Source organism: Centroberyx gerrardi, chromosome 11 (genome assembly GCF_048128805.1).
Source record: "Centroberyx gerrardi isolate f3 chromosome 11, fCenGer3.hap1.cur.20231027, whole genome shotgun sequence".
Classification (NCBI taxonomy): Eukaryota; Metazoa; Chordata; class Actinopteri; order Beryciformes; family Berycidae; genus Centroberyx; species Centroberyx gerrardi.
The window spans coordinates 10,305,133-10,332,645 of NC_136007.1; the positions used below are offsets into that span (position 1 = coordinate 10,305,133).

The 27,513-nt window shown below is 41.0% G+C and overlaps 1 protein-coding gene across 1 annotated transcript; it reads left to right on the plus strand.

The window, feature by feature from the left end:
* On the plus strand, window positions 1–27,182 carry rbm27 (RNA binding motif protein 27). Its single transcript, XM_071895976.2, has 21 exons — window positions 1–158; window positions 1,836–1,954; window positions 4,535–4,659; window positions 5,369–5,448; window positions 6,284–6,510; window positions 7,101–7,412; window positions 8,497–8,724; window positions 10,847–11,038; window positions 12,287–12,433; window positions 12,667–12,820; window positions 14,214–14,367; window positions 15,022–15,255; window positions 16,516–16,647; window positions 17,182–17,307; window positions 17,539–17,613; window positions 17,905–18,081; window positions 18,563–18,667; window positions 21,464–21,691; window positions 22,215–22,298; window positions 22,430–22,549; window positions 24,069–27,182. Exons 1-21 carry the CDS (start codon window positions 100–102, stop codon window positions 24,165–24,167), a joined length of 3,177 nt encoding a protein of 1,058 aa, XP_071752077.1. The 5' UTR covers window positions 1–99; the 3' UTR covers window positions 24,168–27,182.
* Window positions 27,183–27,513: the final 331 nt, after the last annotated feature.

Here is a 27,513-nt window from a genome sequence, read left to right on the forward strand (position 1 = left end):
AGAGAGAGAAGGCCTAAAGCTTATAAATTTATAGACGATGAAAGTAGGATTATTAAAACGCACTTTCATTTTATAGACAGTATTATAGTCTTTCTCACGATGATCATAGACAATGTGGAAGCCTTGAAGTCGTGGCTGGCAAAACTCCTGGAGCCAATGTGAGTGATGAATTGAAATGACATTTAGCTTGCATGCTAGCTAGCCAGTGGGTTAGACTATCTATGGGGCTTACTCGCATCTGATGGCAAATTCTTGCACGAGTTAGCCACCATGGCCGCTAGCTTGCTGCTTTATGGCAAAGAGAGGCAGCCTGACTTTTCACTAACTTAAGAAATGGTATTTGCACACGGTGTAGTTTGTCATTGCCGTTATGTTTGTCGCACCGTGATCTTCAGGGTAGTTAGACATGTAGTTAGCCAGCGTTAACGTAACTTTATCACACTTCTGTAGCCAGCTAGCTAGCTGCAACAGATAGCCTAACTTACATGCTATCACTTACTGAATCCATGGGCATATTACTATGTACTTTATTGAATTATATAGAAGCTTAACGCACTAGAGACTTTTTAATAGGTTAACTTAACTGTGTTGTTTATTTGTTTTGAGTTACCATAGTTACACACCCATACACACATATTATCTCTGTCCCTCTTTCTCTCAAATTCAAAATTCAAAAATGCCTTATTAGCATAACAAGAGGACACTTATGTTATCAAAACAGGTGTATAGAATCATTGTTGAATCCAACTTGTAGTGAGCGAATGAGGAGTTGACAAAGTTATTACAAGTAGAGATGTTGAATGCAATAGATGCTGTGACACATAGACACTGGTTGTTTAGGTAATGCAGTAAAAGTCTCTCATGTTATGTAGTATAAAGTGCTGCCAGGGTGCAGCTCCCTGCTCTCTCTCAATAAAAAGAGGTGTTTTGCTTCATCTGGGAGGTTCTGGATGCCCATTGAGGAGGCTTTGGTTGCTTCAAATTTACACAAGTGTTTCTCTCTTACACCTTTATATTTCTCACATGTAGTTGGGAAATGCAACTCTGTTTCAGACACATTAATCTCAGATTGATCACAAATTTTGGCCTCTTTAGGGGAGACATGTTTTCTGATGCCTGCCCTTTTCAATGGCTTAGTTGTGATTACTGAGTCTGTACCTGTTTAGTGTTTTCCTTAGATTTCCGTCAGGTACAGTTATCAGGTAATCTGCCACTGTGTACTAGTTGTTTAAGGTCACATTGCATTGAAGTTTGTTTTGAGAGTTTACAGTGTCCTCCCAATATTTGAAATAGTTTTCTTTTTGTTTGCTCATAATTGGGTTGGGAGTTGTCAGAGTGCTTTCCTGGGGCTTGGTGTGGCTGCTAGATGTTCGTGTTAATAGCCCCTGGACTATCTTACCGCTTATTTCTTGGCATGTGAGGCTTTGTAATGTTATGTGTTAGGGTTGCTTGCTTTCAAGTGGTTATACAATTTGATGGCTTGTTTCTGAATGTTTATTAGTAATCATTATTGGCCCAACTCTTATTGTAAGGGGTCTTCTTTTCCACTCTAAGTATAACTGCAGAATTAAGTATGCAGGGTTTCAGTTGGGTGTTGATCCCATTTTGTTTAGTCTTGCTTGTTTAGTGGACTGGTGAGGTAGATTTGAATTCTCTCTCTCTCTCTCTCTCTCTCTCTCTCTCTCTCTCTCTCTCTCTCTCTCTCTCTCTCCCTCCCTCTCTGTCTCTCTCGTCATTAAATGGTTTGGCTTTTCCTGTTGCATTATCTCTGCTGAACTAAGACACTGTGTAGCTGGAATTGATAATAAATCTGTGAAATTTGTGTTAACCTGCAGATGTGATGCTGACCCATCTGCATTAGCCAACTATGTTGTGGCCCTTGTGAAGAAGGACAAACCGGAGAAAGAGCTGAAAGCACTCTGTGCTGATCAACTCGATGTCTTCCTACAGAAAGGTATAGTCTCCACACAAAGTTTGTTTTCCAATGTCAATGAATGTAGATGCAATTTTTGCTAGATATCAAATATTGTTGTAGATCAAGAAAGTTGTGCAGTCCATCATACAGTGAACTGGAGAAACTCATCTGTCTAACTTTCTTCCTACATCCCACAGTCAGTAGTGGCTTGCAGTCGAGTCCCAAATCTCCTAGCAACCACAACTGGCAGCATCATGGAGGTCCATTAGAGAATTGGCTATCTGCAAATAAGGGCTAAATATATAACAACCAGGCTAGAAAAATAAATATATCTGAAAGGGTATTGATATATAAATAAAAATAAGATATAGATTGGCATGGATGTAGGTCCATTCAGTAACATAAATAAAGAGTAAACAGTCTGATGAGGCAGATTTGCTTCTAATTTTAGGGAGGCTAACTGTGACACAGGAAACTGCCTTGTCTTTTGCTCTAGTCTCTGCTCCAAAACACTACAAGTTGTAGCTTGAGAAGAGTCAGCTCCATTAACCTAAACTTAGCTATCTAATACAAATTTAGCAAAGCAAATGGTGTTAAAGTTATTAACATAGAACCACTAGCCATTACTACTGCTAGCTTCTACTAGACACGTTGGCTGCAAATCAGATGTGTTAACAACAAGACAATGATCTGGCCAGATACTATAATTTGTCATCTAACAAGCTGGCATTATCTAAACAAAAAATTGATCAGGGCCTCTCGGTATCAAACATTTCAGAGTAGGAAATCGGTCCAAACAGGCTGGAAATTCTCAGAGTGACGCAAATATGGCCCTACTTTTACGCCTAGGAGTGGGAGCATGTTATCAACATTCCTTTCTTAGGAAAGAGCTCCTATCTCCACCAGAATATAGGAGAGAGGTGTCCTAACCCATCCCAGCAGATGGCGTTGAGACGACATGCATGCACGTTCTGTGGAAGGAAGGACGTGCTGGGAATGTTTGTGCATGTGCATGACAACACAGAGCTTATTAAAAGATATTGACTTGATCGAAATGGAATGCTTGTTATGACTGACCTTATCTGGGATGTCATCTCTCCATCTACGTCTAGATCTTGTGCAGTCTTTTTAAGCACGAGGTGATTGGTTGTCTGAGGTGGTGGCACATGCTACAGCTGAGCAACAATAATTGATTTGTTATAAATTGGGAGTGATTTATCAAATGCATCAAATTTAAACCATCCTTGAACCTGCAGAATTATAGCCCACGCTAAACTGATGCAACAAAATAATTTTCTAGATTCAGTGCGCCACATTGTGCAGTGTGCCCACTAAAGTAGCCCATTTGAATGTGCCACCTGTGGAAAAACACTGATATTTAAATTTGCATCATAGGAGTAGTCCTACTTCTTGCTGAGTGTGCGTGTAGGAAGTTTCATAACTAACTCTCAAGTCCCACTCTGAGCTGAGGTAGGAGTATTTTTAGTCCTAGTCATACTTTTAGCGTGATTCCTAAGAGTAAATCTGATTTTTGCGTCATAACTACGGGCCCAGATGTATCAGTGAAGTGAAGTGATCAGTTCCTAGTCAAAACAGCACAGAAATTAATTGTGTCTTGGATGGTCAAGTTGTACTTTTAATAATGCAATCAGCTGTTTACAACCACTGTTGCCCAAGAGCTGTAGGCCGCTCATATGGCCACCAGAGGGTGTCTTACATCACCTGAAAGCCCTCTTTTACCCTTCTCATCTTGTATTAAATGAAGCACCAACTCTTTCAACTGGTGTTAAGACATTACATCAGTGTTAATGCTTTCTTCCCTTGTCTGTTTGAGGTAATTTAATGGTTTTACTTATTAGATTTTAGTGTCCCATTGCACAAAGTCACCATAATACATCTGCATAGGTTTGATAGAGTTGCTCATCAATGCCAATGGCTCAACAATTACTTCACCAGGTTTCTGGCTTTTGAAACTCACTTTCTAGCCCGTAATCTCTGTTTTGGAACAAAAACTCGATGTTGTTGCAAATCCTCAGTTGCCGATGGAGGTTGATAAAACTGGCCACCATTTAAATCCCCAGAAACTTTAACCATTTCTGAGCTGGAGCACAGACTAACATCATGAGGCAGGGCTGTCAGGGAAATTAACTAACTCTGAAGGCCATAGGACTTTTACTATCAGAGCCCCTAGACTTTGGAATAACATGTTGGATTTCAGTCTAACAAAATGGCTGTCATGCTTTAAAATCACCTCCTAAAGTGCACTTTCACATTTACATTTATGTATTGCTTTTATTAAGTTGCTTTTCCTATTGTTTCATTCCCTATGTTTAATTGTTTTTATATTTATATACTTGCTTTTATATACAATTTTTATCGAGCTGCTTTTCCCTATTTTATTTATTTTACTGTTTCTGTGTTCCTTATTCATTTTATATTTACAATGTGGCTATATGTAGTGTGGAGAAGAGCAGAGAAACATTAGAGTAGTGCGAATGATTCAGGAGAAATGTCAGTACACTTTAGTCCTCGGGGTCGATTTCTTCACCGAGGGAAAATGAGCAAGTTGGTTTTAGTGAAGGAATAAACCTAATTATATGATTCACCGCCTTATTGCAGAGACAACAGGATTTGTCGATAAACTCTTTGAATGTCTGACAACCAAGAACTACCTGGGAAACCCCCCTGCCAAGGACGCTCCCAAGGAGGAGGTCAAACAACCGGCCATCAAATCTGAGGTGGAGGTAAGGAGCCTTAGTGAAGAATTTATTGGCTACATTTGGCCATTGTAAATGAATAGCTGGCCTGTGATGAGTCAGACTTGTCACATTCAAGCATCTCTAAAGTGGTTCTGTAGGTAAGTGAGTAAAGCATGGCACAAACAATAGGTCTTCAGTTTCCATTGAGAGCAACCATATTAAAATGTGTGCACTCATGGTAGTGTAAGGCGCTTTGGATAAAACATTCATCAGAAAGATAAATATCTTGTGACGTATTATTAGACACATTTTTTACTTTATCTTAATGTTTAAATATCGATCGCACTGGTTTTAATCGTCCTCGGGCTAACAAAGACAATATCATTATTTTATTGACTGGCTTTTATGTAAATTTTAAGGATTTTTCAGATTTTTCTAATTTCCCCTTTTATTAATTCCTGTGCTGTCTAGTCCTATGTTGCCTGCTGTCTATGTTCCTTTACCTTATTGTGTTTTCGTCTTGTGGTGCCATTGTTTTATTATTTTATCTTGTCTTATTGTATTTACTGTGAACCACTTTGTAAACTCAGTTTTAGAAAAGTGCTATATAAATAAAGATTATTATTATTATTATTATTAGCATTATTATTATATTCAAATATCTTGAGTTATAACCATTATTCTTTCCATACAGTGTGTTGGGGAACCATGAAATAGTGGAAGAATTTAAGTTGAAACTGTGTTTTTCCTCAAGGCTGAAACAGCGGAGGAGGAGAGAGAAAACAGGCGGAGGAGAAGTCCTCCAAGAAACCGCTCTGACTTCAATGAGTCCAGGTATGGCTCTGGCTCCAGGGGTGTGTTTCACTTCTGGTTAATCACAAAGCTTAGGCTAATATATATGCAGATACTTTTTCAGATATGCCAGATGTATAAGACCTTAATTAAGGTTTTGTGTTGAGATTTCAAATACGCAGGGCCTTAATTTCTTCTTTGCAGACATTAGCCATATGGTTTTACATGGGCTAATGGAGCACACAAGAAAACTCCCCCTCCCCACATCAAAACTTTGTCTGTCAACTCTCTGTTGGGTCTTGATTACCTCGTCTAGATAAACGTACAGTTTTCCCTGTCACTGTGCAGGGATCTTATCATATTGTACATTTCTGTGGTTCAGTATTCAGAGTACAAACTCCCTTGAGTCCTTAGCTTGATTAAGGCCCTGGTGTCCAATAGCCCGTCCCTTGTCTCTGACTCACCTAAAACAAAAACAAACAGACAATACTTTCTATAACTGTAACGCTAAAATACAAAATCAGCTCAGTTCTGCAAATGCAAAGCTGTCATATCTTACTGTTTTTGGTCAGTAGTTAACTACTTCCTACTTCCAGGTGCAATACACAAATATTTTGCTAGATGGACCTATGAAGATATATTCTGACCACAGTTATAAATATGTATTCATGTGGCCCGAGGCCACATGAATACATGTATAGTCATTAGGACCCATATTTGCCTCTGCTTCCCAAGGATTAAATCCTGCCAAAATCCCTCTCAGCTTCTCTACTGACTACTGATGAAGAAAAAAATGGACTGCCCACTCCGTTATTGAAATAGATACTGAATGAAATATTAATTCATATGTATTACCTGTAACTCATCAACCACACAGGAGCCGCGATGACAGAAGGCGAGACGAGCGCAAGCGGCGTGACTTCGAGCGCCACGGGAAAGGCGGCGGCGGCAGCGGCGGTGGCGACGCGCACCGTGAGCGGGAGCGGCACGAGCGTCGCAGGGGGAGCCCCCGCGGGAGGAGCTACAGCCGCAGCCGGAGCCGCAGCCGCAGCCGGAGCGGCAGCCGAGGGAAGAGCAGGGACAGGGAGCACAGAGGAGGCAGAGGTGAGAAAGCCAAACCACCCCCCACACACACACACACACACAAACACACACAACACAGGGACCAGACCCAGGAGTGAAGGAGCTTCTGTCAGCGCAGTTCACTGTTTGTTTTCTGCCAGTGTAGCCTAGTTATTGCGGCTGCAGCATTACTGTTACCACTACTACATTAGTGATGCACAGTGCAATGCCTAAGACTTCCCTGGGTGTGCAGTACATAGAGGTGCTTAGGACCGTCGAGAAGAGACTGTGAAGAGGCTGGATGTGGCCAACTGCATGATTTTCTGTGAAATTTTTGGTCAGTGTTGCCTGAAGCCGCTACCTGTAAAGGAACAATGTGGACAGCGTTGCAGACACGTCAGTGGGGATTTAAACGCACAGACTGGAATTGGCCGTATCATCACCTGCAAGGTCGATTTTCAACACTGAATGTTTTGCCGTGATGAGAGAAGTAGCTGCTTTAGTTGGTTTAAAAAACCTCAATACTTTGCTTGTAGGTCTTAACCATTCAGCTGTGGTCTGCTATTCTACTGTGGTACATTTTCATGCTTTTTTTTAATGTATCCGTCTCTATTTCTGGTTGTCTCTAACAGACTTCAAGTCAAAGTTTGAGGCGGAGAGGAAGGATTCTGATGGCTACAACTCCTCCACCACATCCACCGCTCAGCAGCAGCATCCACCCCCTCTCCTGCCCCTGCCCACCCCCCCGCACCCGTTTTCCTCCTCTTCCTCCGCTGGACTTTCAGTAGCTGGAGGTGTTCCCGTAGCAACGCCGGCTCACCTGCCCGATAGCACCACAGACAGCTGGTCTGGTTACTACGGCAACCAGAGGCAAGATGGTGGCAGCAGCAAGCCATTCAACAACAAGAGCGTATCACTCAAACAGCGTTGCAGGGACTACGATGGTAGGAATGGATTCAATCATCACAACCTGATCAAAATGAATCTTTTCCTTCCTTTTTAGAGCAGTCTTTCCTTCCTTTCTTCCTTGCTTTTCCTCCCTTCCATTCTTCCATCCTCACTCCCTCAAGGATTCCTCCCTCCATCTCAGAGCCACTTACCTGATATGACTTAATAGCTATTTGTATTGTACAAGCTATTGCTGTAGGCAGCTATTATCTATGTATTAAAAACTGGATGAGTATCACACTAAACCATTCAGCATTCTTTCAACTTAAAAAAAATCATTTGAAACAAATGTTGCGTGGCAGATGTAGCAATTTTGTTTTGTTCAATTGGAAATACTTACCGCTACGTGAGTAACTGTAAAGTTAACTCTGGCTATTTTATAAACACTACTGTTATCTTCCCATGAGGGTGGTTGAGTGCCTTGTTTAGTTCATCACTAATGACTCCTGTTTAGTGCTCCCTCTCTTGTCCCCAGAGAAAGGCAGGAGAGCAGGCAGGCAGGCAGGCTTACATCCACCTCTCCACAGAGACACAGTGGGTTTTATACTTATATACCCCGCTGTCCCATAAGCACACAGCTCAGCTGTCACAGTGCTCAACCCAACCACCAGGGACCCCAGTCCCTTAATGAGGCTGTTAGATAATCTGTCTCAGGCATTGCTGGTTTGAACTTGGACAGTCCATCTTCTTGTTTATTTCTCTCTCTCTCTCTCTCACCCTAGTCTCGCCCTGCTCTTTCCTCCATTCTTATCTCTCTTTCACTCCCCATCTCTTCTCCTGACTCACTTGTACTTGATCATCAGGGAGCCAACCCCTTAGCAGGATCAGATTACTAATGGATACTCAAGAGGACCTGGAGAAAAAAGTACCTAGAGGATATGTAGGTCTTGTGTAGAAAATATTTGGTTTTAGGGTGTCCTGAAGTTATAAAATATATTGATTTGAATTGTATAAGTTCTGCCATAAAAGGGTTTGAACAAGATGTGACTTTTTAATTTTTTTTTATTTTTGTTGTTTTGCTGGTTTTGTCTTCAACAGTTTGTTTCTATCCATCTCTCTCTCTTTATCTCTTTCTCACAGAGAAAGGGTTCTGTGTCCGTGGCGACCTCTGTCCGTTTGACCACGGCAACGACCCTCTCATCGTTGACGACGTGAACCTACCTGGCATGATTCCGTTCCCGCCCCCGCCCGTTATGCCCCCCGCCGGCCTGCCCATGCCCCCCATCACAGAGCCGCCCCCCACCCTCAGGATGCCTCCGATGCCCCCCTACGGCCAGCCGCCACCACCTGGCGTCTTCCCTTTGACTGGTAAGTAGCGGCTCCACTCTGTTGCGTAAATGCTAATTTATAGCAACTGGATATCTCTTTTTAAATGCGAATAGGAAACGGTCGCTGTCAGTCTACAGGGCCTACATATACCATGATGCTTCACTTTGCCCCAAGCAATGTGGGAAATTAACACCAGCCTGTAGCCGACTGCTGGTATAGCTTTGCTGTGGCTGGCAAGTTTATCTACTGCAGCAGCCAGCTTGGCAGGTCAGCTAACATTCAGAGGTCCTATTTTAAAATAATTTGGTTAGTAAAACTGTGAAAGTGGCTGGTGACTGTTGGTGTCCATCAGCCCCTGTGGCTAGTGGACAAAACAATGTTTGCCTCCACACCTCTTGTACCTGGTTTTTCTTTCATTTGTGGTCCTCTTGAAGTGACTACACACATTTTCTGGCTCCACCACCCATACAGATACAGCTGATCATTGCTATTGTAGGTTAATAAGTGTGGAGTGGTGTAACAGGCATAGATCAAACCCGACTGATCAGAAATCACTTATTCTGGTGTAGCCCTTAATGTTAAGTGATACTTAATCTATAGCTGATTCCAAGGCATCAGACAAAACATTGATAATTCTTGAGGCTGATTTATCTGATTTATCTATATTTTTATTTTGAAAACGGGGATCATCGTTCATGGTTGTAATTTCAATTTCAGTGTCCTAGCTAGTATTTTTTTTTTTTTGCACAGTTCACCAAAACTGCATCTATCAAAATTACTTAATTCACTAAATACAATAACTGTTAATAAATTTGTCCTGGTGACACTGACAGCTTACAGAGTTTCACGATTCGTCCTCGCACAACATGGTACAGAGAAAAAAAGGCCTGACATACAGCCTCGTACAAAGAGACAAAGCAAGACATACCATGGACAGTATTCATACAGTACATACAGGTACACACTGAACATATCACTCTAATGTTCTACAGTTGGGTGAGTTTAGGAGAGGAATGTGAGAGGAATGTAGAAGAAACAGTAAGGAATGAGTAAGGAATCCTTGTGACTAAGTGCAGAAACACTCACTTAACATACACTGACTACATTGTGGGTTATACACCCACCAGTCACATTGTGTTGGAAGAAAATGTCCTTTCATACCAGTGCTGACATGAGGCTGTGATGTGCTGGCCTGGATAATTCCTTTTCATGCCATCCTGCCTTTCACTTCCACAATTACAGAGCAACTTTACCACATTTATTACAGCTCAATCTTCCACAATTTATTGATGTGCTCATTCAGCAGGATTTTAAAAAAAAAAGAAAAAAAAATTGGAGAAGTTGTTCTGAAAGAGCACAAGACAGGAGAAATGAACATCCTATGGTCACAAATGGGATTTGGAGCTAATTTGCTATGAGTGGAGTCTATCTTACCAGTTCATATACTTTTTAGCTCCCACAGTTGTGTCATGCATATATAAAAATCAATATATTGATCAGTGATTGGCTGTTTCTACCTCTTGCCTTTGTGTTTAGGCTTGTTTGTGGCTGAGAAATCAATTTGGACTTAAAATACAGATGATGAAACCGTTGAAGTTTGCTTTAATATTTCCCTTGGGCGCATCTTAAATTGGAAAGAGGACTATTATGTTAATGACTGATGACAGTTTCACTCAAAAATATCAATTCGGGCATCAAAATTCTTAAATGATGCATGGGAAGCATTCTCTTAACTGCATACAGTCACATGATTCCTGACGCCTTTTTGTTTTTGGCACCCTTGTTTTCTTGCTTCAGCATGAACACAAGTTAATAAGCAAACCACTAATTCACTCCCATACATAATTAAACACAAAAGCGATAGTGGTTTAAAAACATTGGAGTCTAATTTAGAGTCTAATTATGAGTTTGTAATTGAAGTGGTTTGTTCTGCCTGTTGTTTTTGATTATTCTGGTTCTTGAAGAGGTGCTTTTATTGTGAAGTTAAAACACTGCAGGGAACAGGTGCTTCCACTTCCTGCCACCTCCATTGCGTCGCCTTTAACCCGTATGATGAATACAGAATACAGATGATAGCCCAGACCTTGCTGTTGAAGTTTAGGTCTAAATGTTAAATCTGCAATATACCTGAGGCATTAGCTTGGGCTTGTGTCTCCCTCAGGACCCCCACTGATAGCAACCAGTGGGATTGACACCCCCAACCACCAATCGGCAATCACTTCTTCTCCTCCTATTGGACCGCCGGGCGTGGGGCTGCCGCCTACTCTTCCTCCTCCTCCTCCTCCACCTCCTCCACCTCCTCCCTCTTCGTCCTCATCTGTGTCTCTTCGTCCCCAATATGTCCAGTCTGAATGTAAGCAGCAATGCTTTTCTTATTCAGATTGGGACTGTGTCTTTTGGAGGCAATATTGCACACGGCTTTTCATATGTTTTCCCTTTAATTATGAATTGAGTTTTCATTTGTGTTCAGAGTTAATTAAAATAGATGTTAAGTGTGTGCTCTTTATTTAAGTTTGCTATAACTAGTTGACAAGTTGCTTATTCTGGACTTTTAAGTAGCCTGTGTTTATTTTTTTCTGCATCTTTTCATGTAGTTGGTTTTGTTTGGTGTCAGTGTGACGTTGCAGTGCGTGCGCGTGTGTGTGTGTGTGTGTGTGTGTGTGTGATCTAGCAATTTCTTCAGGCTGCAGTAACGGCTTTTGACCAGAGGGTAGCACTGTTTATTAACCTAAGAGAAAAGTGGCTCTGAGCAGTTGATTAACATCAACTTTGCTTAGTCTTATTCTGTTGAGTGCTTTTCCCATACTCCTGTTCATAAATAATTTCAGTTATTCTAAAAAGTCAATTCTTAGTTCAAATGGATTAGGTCTATTTTTAGTTATTTGCAAACTAAAGTTTTAGTTTTAATTATTTGACCTTAATTCAACCCAGACAAAAGACTGCCAAAGTCTCAACTGTAATTAAAGGTCCTATATTATTCAGTTCACATCATTTCTTTTTAAAATACACTATGGCTCAGGATAATAATAATGTTCTTCATGATGTTTTGCAAATAAATGTAGTTTATTTAAAAGGGTATTCAGTGAATAAATTAAGGTAAGGAGGGGGGGACAAATCAGTTCCCTCAGAAAGATTTTCACCTTGGTCTTAAGTTCATTACATATTTGGTTGTGTTATTCAGACTTTAATTCCATATTCACTATATTAAGGATATGAAGCAACTTACTATGTTTTCCCAACAATGTTCCTCCGAGGTGCTAAACTATGCTATTTTGTAATTTTCTTAAAATTTGCTCATTTGTGTGTTTATTTCAATGTTTATCATTTAAAAAAAAATGTATACTCATACTCTTTCATTCCAGATTAATTTTTGCAAGAAGTCATTAACCCAACCCACTTTTTAATTTATGTGGAACTGTTTACGTATTTATTTCATATTTTCATTTTATGATGTATATTATTATTATTATTATTATTATTATTTTATTTTGTTGTTTTTTTTTATGACATTTTGATGACCATTCAAAGACTGTTTGCTATTCCTTTTTCTAAAGGTCTGTGTGTGTATATGTGTGTGTGTGTGTTCGTTCTTGCCCACTAGATAACTACGACCCGGAGGGCTACAACCCGGAGTCCCCTGCCCTGACCGTAGCAGGTCGTAACCCGTACCGTCAGTTCATTCCCCGGGTCCAGAGCCAGCGCTCCAACCTCATCGGACTCACCTCAGGAGAAGGACAAGGCTCCAGAGGTAGAAAGTACACACCTACTCACACACTGCTCACCTTGGGCTGTGTAGCCCAAACTAGTCCTGAGCCCTATAAAACCCGTGTGATTTGGAAAACAGTAAATGCATACATAATTAAAAAGAAGGTAGATGCAGCAGAGTTTCTGAGATGAGTAATGTGTGTTGAGCTTTGTGGCGGATACACAAAATTGATTATCATTATGATTTACGTGCGTGTCTGTGTGTATGCCACCCAGCTGCCAACATAGTGATCCAGACAGAGCCTGCCATCCCAACCAGCACTCCTGCCAGCAATGTGTCCCGGTTCAACACGGAGCAGGACAGCAGGAAGAGAACCATGGGACCCAGTACCGCTGAGGGGCCGCCGACTAAAAAACCCTGGATGGATAAGTAAGGCTTCAGAGACACACACCCACATCTGAAGAGTTTCATTCCAAAATAAAATATTTACATTTGAAAAAACTGACGCCGCCTCGTAAGCGAAGATCACGCTTAATCCATAATGCATTTGTGTTGCTGCAAACTATGTGCAGAGTTCTCTGCAAGGATCCCCTGCTCAGACATATTGAGATGAAACTGATTTAGATGTGGTTTTCAGTTATACTGTCTCAACAAAAAAATTCCAGTTCCGGTTGCAATTCCAGTACCCTGTTGAAATGTTTTCATTGCAAAAACTTCAGAGAGCTGACAATGGGGCAAAAAGACATTTGTTTTAGTTAACGCATGCATTATCAAAGCATAAGTAGAAAAAAAAACAATGCATGTGATACCTTCATCGCAACACATTGAATCTGCAATGGAGCATACTCATGGTAGCGATAACAACTTCTGTTAGAGAGTAATGCATTCGACAACTTAGAAAAGATTTGATAACAATCATGTGATAGGCTTACTGCATAGGTTTTGAGTCATCTTAAGATTTTTGTTTACAAAATGCTTCTGTTGAGTCATCTGTGTTTTTGACCGAGTTTCGGTCAGAAAAGGTTGCAGATATTTGCAGAAATATACAGTGTTTTAGAATGAAGCCTTCATATGTATATATTTATAGTTTGCCCACTTAAAGCTGAGTGACCACCACCTTAAGTTTAGGATGGAATCACTCATAGAAACATAAACCCACAGGGAGACAGTTTGCAGCTGAAGACACTTAAGACTTGCCATTGTAGACCCAGAGAGGGACTACTGCCTCCAGCCCTCTGGATGTGTCAGTAATGACGTTATGGCATGGAAACCTAAGGCTGATGATAGACACTTTATATATTTATATGCACATAACAGCTTCTTGTTTTGTTTGAGAAATGTGATGAAACTAGTTGCCAGTTGAAATTTGATCAAACTAATTGGTGCCTCACCCTATTTTCTAGCGCTGTTAAGGTGACTCATAGGCCAGGAACTTATCTTTTGTTTCTATAGTGTGACGCAGGTGTACACAAACACCTCACGGATAAGATGCTAGTCCATCGCAAGGGTTTACCCCTAATCCATCACTAACGCTGAATGTCGAGCGATATCAGGTCCCATTTGTCAAGTACGACTGTAATATGGCTTGGCCAGGATAGGAACTGCAAACCTTCCAGTAGTGGGTCAGACATTTGAACCACCTGACCATAGATCTGGTTTCCATTCCACTGGCTATCTTTGTTCGAACTCTTGCCCAAAAAGTTGATTAGCATGATGTTGTTTCTCTTTGTCTGCTTTTTAAAAATTATTTTCTCTCGAAATAATCCCTCTGCAAGCCTAAGTACGTAGCATCATGATTTATCTCTCTCTCTCTCTGTTTTAGGCCAAGCTTTAACAACCAACACAAGCCCAGTTTCCCCAAGAGGAACCACTATGTGAACACCAAGCTGGAGGTGCGCAAGATCCCCCGCGATCTCAACAACATCACCAAGCTCAATGAGCACTTCAGCAAGTTCGGAACCATTGTCAATATCCAGGTAACCGGAGTAAAATGTGTTGTATTCTGCTGTGCACCAAACAGGCATGGAGGAAAGGCCAGAGGGCTGGGATTTACACTGTTGAAGCGATTGGAAAAAGGAAACATAGTCAAGACTAGTAGTAATACAAGTACTAGAACACTCAGAATCACTTATTTGTCAAATACAAGAAGTGCACAAGGGATTTGACTTGTTAAATTGGTTTTGAAACAATAGGTGTAGGACAAAGCATAACGGGACCTCACACTCATATCTAGTGTACATTCTGCATTTCTCTCTCAGCACAGCTTGGAGAGTAGATGGCAGAGCTGTAGTCAGTCAAGCCAAGACCAGAGGGAGTCGAGTCTTTCTCAAGATCACAAAATTTAACTGCGGGAATATTTTAAATATTATCCGATTGCATTTCAGTCATGCAATTTTGGATTATGGCCTAATCCACTAGATGGAGTAAATTTGGCTAAGTCATAGTATGTTTGTTTGATGTTTATTTTTTATAAATGTGTTCACTTTATTTGTGCCAAAAAATAAAGGTAAGTAGATATCGGTGCCCAGCATTGCCCGAGTCCATACAGGGTGGAATTTTGAGGATCTGCAGAGAAATTAATTTGTTTTGGCACATAAACACACACACGCTCTCCTCCTCTCTCCATCCAGGTGGTGTTTGGAGGAGACCCAGAGGCGGCATTGATCCAGTACACAGCAAACGAGGAGGCCAGGCGGGCCATATCCAGCACAGAGGCGGTTCTCAACAACCGCTTCATCCGGGTGTACTGGCACCGCGAGCCCGGACCCACCGCCACGGGCCTTCAGCAGCAGGAGCAGAGCTCAGGGACCCAGGGGCCCGGGCCGGGCCCCGGGCAGGGGCCGCCGCACAGCAGCCTGCATAAGGTTAGTATAGGGAGCTAAAGACATGCTCATATGAAGCTAATTTATTTCATTAGTTTTGCAAGTTTAATAAGTTTGTTTTAGAAAGTCATATTCTCTTTTATGAATTAAACAGTCAAACATCAGTCAGATTAGAAGAATGCCACCAATAGGCATGGGACGATATGAAAATTTCATGTCACGATTATCCTGGCCAAAATAATTGCGATTCACGATATTATCCCGATAATCATCAAAATATACTTAAAACTCTTAAAATGGCACTAAAACATACTGGAATCACTTTACCTTACATTTTGTTAAGAAACAAATATTTTTTTTGCATCATAGGACACATCTGTTTTTTTGTGAACATCCTTTTTAGTGAAAAACAAACAAGGACAGATTCAGACTCTCGCCAACACCCAGCAGGTAATCACAATGAGAGAAAAAAATCCATTAATAAAAATAATCTACCTATCAACCTGATATCCAAGCATTCACATGGTTCAATTAGTTATGTGTTGTAAATGCACAGTAAATGAATAACTTGTTTTCAGATCACACAGACAGAGGTACAGCAGAATGAATGCAAAAAAACAATCAAACAATCTTAAATAAGGTAATCATTAATTATAAGGTCCCCCTGCATAAATAAAGGATAAATAAATTAATAAAAAATAGCAACATTGTGTGAGTCTGTTCTTTAAATAAAATAAAATCAATAGGACTGTACGTTAGTGAGCTAGACAGCTTTTTCAAGTCACTCATGAGGATATTGACGCTCGTGACGATATTCACGATTATCCCGATAATGGAAATTCACTAAGATAAAATTATCTTGAGTGTTTTTATTGCGATAAACGATAAAATCTTATATCTTCCCATCCCTAGCCACCAATAGGAAAGTTAGTATTGAGTGCTGATGTGTTGCCATAGTGTTTTACTGTATGTAAAATACCAAACCATGTCTTAGTTTACACCATAGACCAGAAACTGCTTGATCCACTATATTTAACACATGCCATTCCATGGACTGGCTTTTATCCAGAACTTACAGTACCATGCGAGCATACATTTTTAGCATAGGTGACCCCTAACCACACATGAATTAGCAACACACTTTACCCACTGAGCTAAACACCACAAAGCATCAAAATGTACAGAAATACAGAAATACAGTTAAACAGATAGTTTAGTGAAACAAACATTTTGCAGCCATTCCCCTCTTTCATGCTCGTCTCTCATTAGATGTATTTTTTTCCTCTTTTATTTTATCCGCAGGCGATCAAGCAGCACAATCCAGCGGCCTACGTGTTGAACAAGACTGTACCCAAGCATCGGCTAGCAGGAGTGACCGGGGCAATAGCTGCGAACAAGCCGGACAGCCTGCACCCGACCACAGACCCTGTCGCTGTACGTTATACTCTCCGTGTGTGCGTGTGTGTGAGTGTGTTAAATGATGCCAGACTTGGGTGAAAATGTACTTGCAAATAAGCATTAGCATTTGTTTTAACTTTGCTTGAAATGCCAGATGGGTGAGGCTCACTGCTTCAACAGAATGTAGGTAAACCCAGGTAAGCTGTAAAGTATATTGAATTGCCTTTCAGTTGATTTGCACTTGATTTTCCTGTGATTGTCTAAACTTTCTGGCACTCATTGCATTATCATGTGTGGCAAACCATACCCGCTTAAAGCAGGTTTAAACACCAAGAATTATTTGCAAATACTATTTGGTCCAGGCCTGATTGTATGTAAGTTATCAACCCATTATCAGTGTCAAAATATCAGATGCCCCTAAAGAAAATCAGACTGTAAGAGGGATACAGGAAAATATGTGTTTGCTTTGTTCCTAAGATATGATTTTCATGTTTGAGCTGTTGGCGTCCATGTCTGCAGCCGTCCAGCAGCCCTCCCTGTTGACCTTAACTGTGCTGTTCTGTCTCTCAGGTGGCGTCTGCACTGACCACCACCCAGAAGGGCCCCTACACATCGCCACCCCTCAAGTCGTCCTCCAAGAGCCTGGGGAAAACTGCCAAAGCACTGGAAGCACAGGAGGTCCTCAAGAAGAAGCAGGCATGTTGCTGTGCACTAACCGTACAACCTTCTCATAGATATGAATGTACATTTGGACTGGTGCAGCTCACTGGGTAGAGAGTGACGGGTTAGCCGTGTGTTTCTCAATGGGACCACCCATGTTTAAAATGTAGGCTGTCATGTACTGTAAGGTGCTATGGGTGAAAGTGTCCACAAAACGGCATATGATTTGTTATTTTCCACATTTTTTATTTTTTTTTTTTTATCTAGGAGGCGTTGAAGCTCCAGCAGGACATGAGGAAGAAGAAGCAAGAGATGTTGAAGACGCAGATTGAGTGTCAGAAGGTAAGAAGGGCATGGTGCTGATGTGACAGTCCATGCAGGAATTGTTGAAGGACAAAACTACAATTAATTGTGTGTATTTAGTGCGAGACTGGTCGATATCAGTAACTCTCGTGATCACCTTCCTTCACTTTCCTCTGCAATTCTCTCCTTCCTTTTCCCCCCTGCACTCTCTTCACGCTTGCCTTTCCTCTCGTATTCCGCTCATGTCATCTCAACTCCGTGCTTTCTGTCCTCAATCCCCCTCTCTCTACCTCTCTTCCATACTCTCACTCCTTCTCTGTTCTCTTCCAGGCGTTGATAAACCGCGTGGAGAAGAACCGAGGGATGAAGCCTGAGGAGAGAGCCAACATCATGAAGACGCTGAAGGAGCTGACGGAGAAGATTTCCCAGCTGCAGAACGAGATGAACCCCGCCTCGCAGGCCTCCAGCGCCAACCCCAACCACAACCAACCCAAGACCAAGACTGACGTAAGTCTGGTTCCCTTTAGGCCACGGACATGAGGGCTGCAGCACCTCCTTTAAACAGAAATGGTGCAAAAACAGTGATTCCCTTCATGTGGAGCTATAAATAATGGTGTGAATTAGGGGATAATTTAAAGGAAAATAACATTCAATCTGCCCAACACCAATTAAGTGATTTGCTTTTTTCATTGATGGGCCTGTTTAAATAAAGGGTAAATAGTAAAAAAGAAATCTATTCTTCCCTTTGTTATATTTAAAAACCTAGGCTCACAACGGCAATTTGATATTATGAAGCATAATAAAGTATTCATTTCATCTTTTTGCTTATTTATTGCTTCTCTTTGGGACTTTTAAGAGAGAGACTAACTCTAGCAGAAGCCCTGGCTGGGTCAATTTTGTGTGCCCTGTCCCCTATTTTATTAAAGAATCTAATGTATGTTTTGTCATGTGTGTGTAACGTAATGTAACCATTTGTTTCTGTCAACAGGCCCAGAAGGAACTTTTGGATGCTGAGCTGGACTTCCACAAGAAGATGAGCTCTGGAGAAGACACAACTGACCTCAGGAGAAAACTGGGACAACTGCAGGTGGAGGTAGGACTCACACTCACACACACACACACACACACACACAGACCATCGACCTGAAGAGACAGCCAGTACAGTTACAAACAAGAGTTCAGAGACACGCACACAAACAAACACACACAAAGAGATAGGTATCGACAGCGATCAAAGGATCTTGTCGTCATCATTTTTCTTGAAAGTTGAATTTGAGGGGGTGATAACCAGGAAATGAGGTCAAACACATCGGCAGATAAACCGGTAATCTGTAGTTGTGCTCTTTAAATATTATATCAGTTCCAGAAATCCCCTGTCAGTGAAGCCCTGCCTACGGAGGCTTGGACCGCTATAGATGGAACGCACGCACGCACACACACACACACACACACACACACCACTTCTTACTGGAGAAGATTATAGTAGAACAGCAAAAGGTTGAGTTAGTAACACAAAGATACCTTAGACTGACATACACACCCTTGACCTAAGACAGGGACAGACAATACAAACACAATTCTCAGTTGTTCAATGCATTTTCCCATTCTAGTTTTAGCATTCTTGTTTTAGCAAGTCAAGGAGGAAAAGCAGAGAGGAATCAGTCTTATTCAGACCCGAGTCAAACCGTGTTCGCAAATCATTTTTGTCGTTTTATTAACCTACCAGGACAGTAAGATGGGTGGGGTTTGCCACACTGGGACACATAATTTGAAAAGTATACTAACGTACACAGACTTAAAAATACTTTTCTGTGATTGTCTAAACCTTTTGGCACATCTTGTATCATCCTGTGTGGGAGAAAAACCCCAGACATTTTGTATTCCAAACTGATTGAAATAAATGCTGAGAATTATTTGCAAATACTGTTCAACCCAGGTCTGGAAGAGTTAGGTCTGGTTGGACAGAAGATCATCGCAATGCTTTGTTTGTTATTGACTGAATAACAGTTGTTTAGTTGAGATTTGATTTTTGCAATGCAAAAAACACGTGAGGAAAAGCACACGGCTCTATGAAACCTACCAATGAGTTCTCACAGGCTTGTCCTCCTTTCAGGCTGCTTGCTTTTTATGCTGTGTGCAAGAAAACAAAAAGAACTTGTTCTTCTATTATATACTAATTTTTAGAAAAATGAAAGTGGAGCAATAAAATACCACAACAGCAGTATCATAACAATGCATCCCTCTCTGTGTATCCATACTTGTACATAGGTATCGGTTGCTTATAATATGGATAATATGGAGGCATAGGAATTTAAGCTTATTCTACTGTTGCAAGTCTCTGTAGATAAGAGCATCAGTTAAATGCCAAAAATGTATCTCAGTATAGGGTATACTGCCCAGCTCTATTTTGCATCCAAGGCACCATGGTTGTCAGCTCAGCTTTGCCTCACATCTCCTCTCCCATCCAAGCTAGCAGCAAACACACACACACACACACACACACACACACACCTACACACAGACGTCGTCGGCTGTGTCACAAGATCAGCCTCCTTAACAAGAACATAGCTTTTGTTAGCAACACCCCACCTAGCATGTTTTTATTCTCCCTCTCTCTCTCTCTCTCTCTCTCTCTCTCTCTCCCTCTCTCTCTCTCTCTCTCTCTCCCCCTGTGGGTCTTAAATTAGCTGGTAGTTAAAAATGCATGTCCCTCCATCCATCCCAACCCAACCCTCCTTCTGCACATTAAACTGCAGCCACTTAAGCAAGCCCAGAGGAACGCCCGCTAACGAAGCCAAATCAGACACAGGTCCTACACTGATGGAGCCCCGTCTCATTAATGTTTGAGAAATTGCGGGATGACAATTAGTGGGAGAAGTGAGGAAGGGACAAATGGAACAGAGAGAGGTTGTGAGGTTGCGGAGCGGTTGGGAAGCGAGGAGAACATTTTTTTTTTTTTAAATGGAGGAGTGACAACTAATGGTGAAGGGCAGAGGGCGACGGAGGGAAGGGACAAGAGTGAGGGGTGTTGGGAGTGTGGAGGCTCTGAAGGTTTTTAATGTAGTTTTTTTCCATGAACATGAAATCTCCTGTATGAATTAAGATTTGGTTGATTAATTTTGTGTCAGAGTTGAGAAGTGAGGAATACCACTGCAGTTTCCTGACGTGTTTGCCGTCACACTACCTCCTGCTTCTTGTTTGCTCATTGAAAAGCAACACCAACATCGAGGCAGCGCAGTCTGGTTCATAGTTTTTCCACATCTGTTTCTGATAATTTTTTCAACACTGCCAGATGGCACCCCTCGTGTTTTTGTGTGTGCATGCTTCTATGTGTGTGTGTGTGTGTGTGTGTGTGTGTTTCAAGTCAGTTTTATTTGTATGGCCCTTCATCACAAAAGCATGTCTCTAAGGACTTTACAAAGACCGAGCCTACCTAGATCTAACTAATCAACAATCAATTGCAGTCAAAATTATGCAATACAGCAGGTAACAAAATAAATGTGTGAGAGTGTGTGCATGCAAATGTGTGTGCCCAAGCACATGCATATCGCTGTTGTCATGTGAAAACCTCATAACTCCAATTTTGGTGATTTTCATGTTTTAAATTCAATTGAAGGATTACATGCTCCACTGTGATTTGACAAAATTCGACCCTCCTTGGTCTGATGAAACCCTTTCAAACCTCATTGGATAAACTCAAAAATACATGGTCAAGCTTAACCAAGGCTGCTTTTCTTGGCTCCTGAAAAGTTGACATTTTGAAGAGATGATATATATTTACAAAAAAAAACAGCAGCAGGTCAGTTGAAGGATAACACCAGCATTATAACAAACCAAAAGAAACGTTTTGATGTTCAACTTATCAGTCCCTCAATCCGTCCTCTTCCAGGCGACGCGGCTGGGTCTGATCAGGCCTCCGGCGGGCCGGGGCAGGGGCCGGGGGAAGTTGGCCCTGGAGCCCGGCGCGATGCACATGGGCCGCGGCAGGGGCCGGAGCCGGGACATGATGCCCCGCGGCGGGGCCATGAACCGCATGGTGGTGGACCACAGACCCAGAGCCCTGGCCATCCTGGGGGTCACTCAGGAGGAGAAGGAGGAGCTGATGCCGCACTTTGTGGTGAGAGCAGGACAGCATGTAGCCTCGCAATACGAGTTTTGTGATATCCACCATTTGAAAAGGAAAAATGTTTCCACTTACAGATTGTATCCTCTTAATATACAGTGTATATATATATATATGCGGTATTGATTGAGGTTTTAATATCCCATTGATGAATCGCCCACTGATGGGTCACATATTTGTTGATGTATATTTGTTGGTTCTGTTTTTTGTGTTGTTTCTTCTAAGCTAAAAATCCAGGAAACATGGAATCAGATTGTAGATGACAATTGAATTGATCAGTTTGTAATCATGACAGTTGTAGCTTTGCTGTGTATTCCACACACTGACACAGGGTCACATTAGTTGCATAAGTCATCAAGATGCATCATTTCCTTTTGGCATGGTGACAGCTCGAGCTTATTCATTGTTGGAACATTACTCATTACTGAAGCAACAAAGACTGTGTTTACATGTGAGAATTGAGTATTGAGCAATTAAACCAGAGTGCATACTGATTCTTTTTTTTATTTTGTCTCAGAAATTCGGTGAGATCGAGGATCTCCGTGACCAAGACGCCACCAGTGTCGTCATGACCTTTAAGACACGAAGCGAAGCAGAGAATGTAAGTCACATAAACTCAGTCTCTGCCTCTCTCTGTTGCTCCGTCTAATCACATAAACTAGTAAGATATTAAAATGTTTTGTGTAAGTATGAATTGTGGGCTAATTGTTTTTCTCCTGTTTTTTTTTCTAGGCAGCAAACCAGGGGGCTAAGTTCAAAGGTCGCGTGTTGCAAATATCCTGGTACAAACCCAAGACTCCCTCTGTTGCAGCTGAGCCAGAGGAGGAAGAGGCTAAGGAGGAGGACAATACGGTATGAAGCCTCACACACATATCTTCTACCATGATATCATCTAGTCACATATGCACCTAAAATTATATATTCGCCACCTAGAAGACTGAAAAGGGAGCCCATGTGCAACTTGAGATTCAAAGTTGGAAACTTTTGGAACTCTCAATTATTTTCACAGATTTTACTTTTTTTTAAATTTCTTTCCACTACTTCTAAATTTTTCACTGTAGCTCCCCATGGAAAAACAGGGCAAGCCTCTTAGTACTAAGAGCATCTTACCCCTTTGAGTAAAAAACGGCATTACTGTCAGGTGAAAACCTCATACTGTAACGCCAATTAGCCTTTTTTTCTTTTTTTTTTTTAAACCACTTTTTGGAGGTTTTTTGAGGTTACATGCTCCTTTGTTTGCAAGCAAGTTTCATGGCCCCAGGGTCTATGCAATCCATTCAAAACACACAGCGAGTTTTCTAGCGCAGCTCCACATCAGTCTTCTCCAAAAGAACTAGAGTGGCTGTGTCCTGGTTCTTTAGAGTTCCAAAAAAGGGAAAAAATGACCATAAAATTACTTCAAACAGCTCATGCAGCATGACCCAAGTGTTCTGAAGCCAAATGATGGCACTGTGGGTCCAAAAGTCCAAGAGGACATGATGACCAAATTTTCAGTTTTGGGTGAACTATTCCTTTATGTAAATGTTTGGTGTCAATGTGCCTTTTTGTGACACCCAACCAAAGTTTTCTTGCTTGAAGGGAATGTCAGTGGCTGGTAGTTTTCACAGCCACCTTTACCAGCTAATGACCTGGGCTTGGTGCTTTTTGAGTTGGTTCTGTTTAGCTTTGATTTTAGAAAGTGACAGTTTTAGGTTTTTTAGTTTTATTATTTTCTAATTGTGTCCCAATGATAGACATGTCCATCATGTTATACAATTTTACAACTCATTAACAGTTTGGTTTTGTACAGTATGTTAGCTGTATTTGGTGTGCATTTTTATTTGATGTCAGTCACTCAGTGTCAGTAATATCCTCTTTGCCAGGCTGTATGTACTGTATATTGCTTATGGTCTTTGCTTCCCTCAGTGATTAGCTATTGAGGATAATATTAGCTAAAAAGATAATGTGATCCCTTTTCCTTGCGCCCCTCCACAGGGAGGTCAGAGGTCAGGCTCAGCTACAGAGCAGGAGGTGGTGGAAATTCAGTGTCTTGCTCCAGGACACTTTAGTAGAGCAGATACTTTTCGACACAGGATTTGAATCCAGATCCTCCAGTTGAAGGGTGGTCTTTCGACTTAAAATAGTTAGCTCAGTTAGCTTGCTGCTGTAAAATCATTTGGGTGACGACGACTCTTATTTGTCTGAAATCCCCTAGTTTTGTGAAGCAAATATATGATGTGATACAAAGAACCAAGACACAAAATGCGGCAGGTCGTCTTTGGTTACAGCCTTTAAAAATCATTTTGGCTGTCCAGCGAACGTTTTTCACGTTCCTATCAGAAAAGCTTCTAACTACAACAATAGAAACTTCTTTTTTCTCTCTTTCAAACAGAAGGAAGTCAGTTCTTATTTGCCTGGTGGTGAGGAGGAAGAGGAGGAGGAAGATGATGACGAAGACGACGAGTACGAGAGCCGATCTTGGAGACGATGAAGGCAATGTGAACCGTCTCAACCCGCTCTCCAGAACGACCATTGGTTATTTTTTCCTCGTGCAGATTAAAGTCAATACAATGGAACTCACATTTTTTTCCTTTCCAGTATTTTGAGACTAAATAATTTTAGACTCTAATCAAAGTAAAAACAATGTCTTTTACTTTAGTTGTTTGTGTAAAGAAGCTTAGAGGGGCAGACAGTTTTTGTATCCCTTGACTTAACAAAAATGATTTAAAACATCTCACTTTTGCTGAGAAAGATAAATGTTAAGTTGTTCTTATAAATAGAAAATCTATGTCTGTAAGTTTCAGTGTGGTTACCAGATGATTAATATCAGTAATGCACAACATTTGTGTCTACTGTGAATAGGTATTTTTATACATATTTAAGCTATCTCTTTTCTCACCACTTTTGAGAAGTCTTGTCCTCGGTTCAGGGACAGCCATTCCACCACCGATAGAAAGTTCTCTGTCGCCACCAGAGATCTTTTTTTTTTTCCATTGCATTAGTATACCGTGCCATACCTATATTGGCACAGTACGGTATGGTTTTCCATTTCATTTTGCTCACAGTTCGGTTTGGTATGGGAACGCCCAAAGTGGTAAAGCATCCAAAATTTGATGGTGGCCCACTTTCAAAAGGGTGCTAGCATGGTTACACTCGTTTTTGCATGCTGCACTTCTACACTAACAGGCCCACCCTGCTCAGCACCAAAGGGTTTCAACACTATACCATAACCGTAGTAGAGCCAGTGCAGGTACAGAACGATACCGGTGCAATAGAAAAACCCTAACAATGTTTACAAATGGCATCAGTAGCAACTATTGCTGCGATGTCCATGCGAATGAGATACAGCCTAACTGTCTTGTAGTGAAATATTCTAATTTTCCCCACTCGTATTTTGTTGCTGACTCAGTATCTGGTGCCACTCTCTGTAAATATAGCCTGAACACCCAGGAGGGTGTTTCACATTTTCTAAAGAGTGTGTAACATTTTTCGCTTGTTTTATTCCTCCGGTGTCTCCTGGTCATCCAGGCGGCCTGACAGGACAAGGATCAGATCACCCATGTCAAAAATGTCTGAGATCCATAGACAGGTGTTTGAATGTAATACTGAACAGTTGATTTTAATATATAATTTTTTTTTTGCCTTACATAATCAGCAGATGGCTGAATTTTTACAAGATTTGTGATTTACTTTTGTAAATTTTGTAAATGTTTGAAAGAGAAATTACTGTTGATACTTTTGTTTTTGTTTTTCATTTTTAGTCGTTTTGAATGACGAAGTTGTGTCAGGTAGAAGAGGTCAAGCAAGAGTGCTTAGCGTCTCTGCTTATTCGCAAGAAGTTTGCGTTAGTGCTAAACCAGTCTTTGTGTTGTTACTTCACTGAAACGCTCATCTAAGTAGCACATTTCATTTTTAAAGCAACATTCAGAGCCCCTCTGAGCTGTGGAAGACACTTTGTTGAAGGGCATTGGGACTCACACACCGCTCACAATCTTAATTGTACATTAGTGCTGTTCTGCCTGCATCTGAAAAGGGGCAGACAGTGCTTTAAAGCCACTCTGAAAGCGCAAGCGTCCGCTTTTCAGAATGTGCTCATTTGATGACAAAAAGGTATATTTTGTATTTTGTCTTTACATATACTGTAATTAAGAATCCTCAGGGTGGGAGGAATGAAATTCATGAAAGTCAAGATGGAAGTACATTCGCGGCAAGTTAATTTTAAGTTTTTGTTTTCTGTTTTGTTTTTTTTGTTTTGGGCGACAATTCAAAAAAATTGATATTTTAATGCTGCTCTGAAACAGATAACTATGTTTACATGCAGCCTAATAATCTGTTGATAGAACCAATTTATAGTTATTCCAGGCCAACTGAGCTGACCATATCCAGTAACCTAACTAGAACAGAGTGAAACAGCAAAACGATGGCTGTATATTAACTGCCAATTCACTGCAACAGTCTCATAACTTTACACAAAACTGTGTGTAGATTGATATGCAGATTTCTGCCTGCATGTAAATATAGTCAGTAGCTTTGACCTGAGAAACGTACTTGCTAAATTGTAACTCTAGAAATATGGGCAAGAGTTTCTCAGCTGTAGAGCAGATTTTGTTTTTATTTGTTATTGAACATACACTGGTACCGGATGTGAGAGGGTGTAGAACTTCCTGAGAATATACGCAGCGTTTTGAAACATAACACTTTTTAGCTTTGTGATTTCCTCCCACCTAACGCTGCTGGTTGCCCTTCTGTTTGGATTGCATATCTCACAGAACTGTAGACTGTCTTGATAACTCAAAGGCCCGCTGCCAGTGACCTCGTTACCCCCATGCAAATTTCGAAGCCCCTCTGAAAACAAAAAGTGAAAGTCTGCCCGCCTCCACCGGTCACTGTCCCAGTCGAAATGAGGTTCAGGTGAACAGCAGGTCAATCTGGGCGGGATGGACAGCTGAACCTTTTCCCCTTAGCAAGAATCAGTTGTTACTCGTACTTCGGTAACAAATGATTAACTAACCAGATAAATGATTATTTGTGAGGTTACTGGCAGAGAGTTTTTTTTAAGGACAAATCTATACTGGCAGGTTTCTTGCTTGTGTAAGTGAAGATTCAGAGAAAGTCTCTTCCCCACATTTTGTACTATCTCCTGTATGCTACTATGACACAATAGTGTAAAAAATGTAAAACATTTATTGGATAATAGTTTTGGATTTGTTACTGTTTATATTTGCAGGATGTGGATGTATTTTCTTGATTTATTTTGTTTGTAAAAATGGATTTCTAATTTACTAGCATGTTTGCTTTTGCCAATAAAGATGGAGGAATGGGGTGCTTGGAAGATGATCAAGGAAAAAAAAAAACAAATCATTAAAATACAATTTGAATTGGATATAAAAAAAAAAATAAAGAAAAAAAGAAAATTTTGAGTTAAAGAAAAAAAAAGAAAGAAAATTGACCAAAAAAAAAAAACAAACTCCAACATTGGTGAGGAAAGAAACCATTCCAAAAAATATTACCTTACACCGCTGTGTGGTCTCTTTTCTTCATTTTGCATGTTATCTGCTGTGTTAGATTAGTGGTTCCCAAAGTGGGGTTGGGAACCTCCAGGGGTGCATGATGGGTTTCCAGAGGGTCCTCGGTTTAATTTCATTATCATTTCCCTCTAGAAATTAGCAAAATTAGAGAATGTAGGCCTATAGGCTAAAATTGACTGTTCTGATCATTGACTTCACTGCCTCTTTCCCATCCAAAGTCGCCTAGAGATAGTCATGTAATTATGTGTAAAGTCATAATATAAATCATCATTGGGCTGTTACAAAGTCAGGGACAAAGTGTTGAGTCTA

Bases quoted from the DNA above. Each gene is read 5' to 3' on its own strand.
- rbm27 (XM_071895976.2), top strand. From the start codon at position 100: ATGATCATAGACAATGTGGAAGCCTTGAAGTCGTGGCTGGCAAAACTC. The intron at 11,039-12,286 runs GTAAGCAGCAAT...CTTGCCCACTAG, and splicing joins CCAATATGTCCAGTCTGAAT to ATAACTACGACCCGGAGGGC. The intron at 22,299-22,429 runs GTAAGTCACATA...TTTTTTTTCTAG, and splicing joins CACGAAGCGAAGCAGAGAAT to GCAGCAAACCAGGGGGCTAA.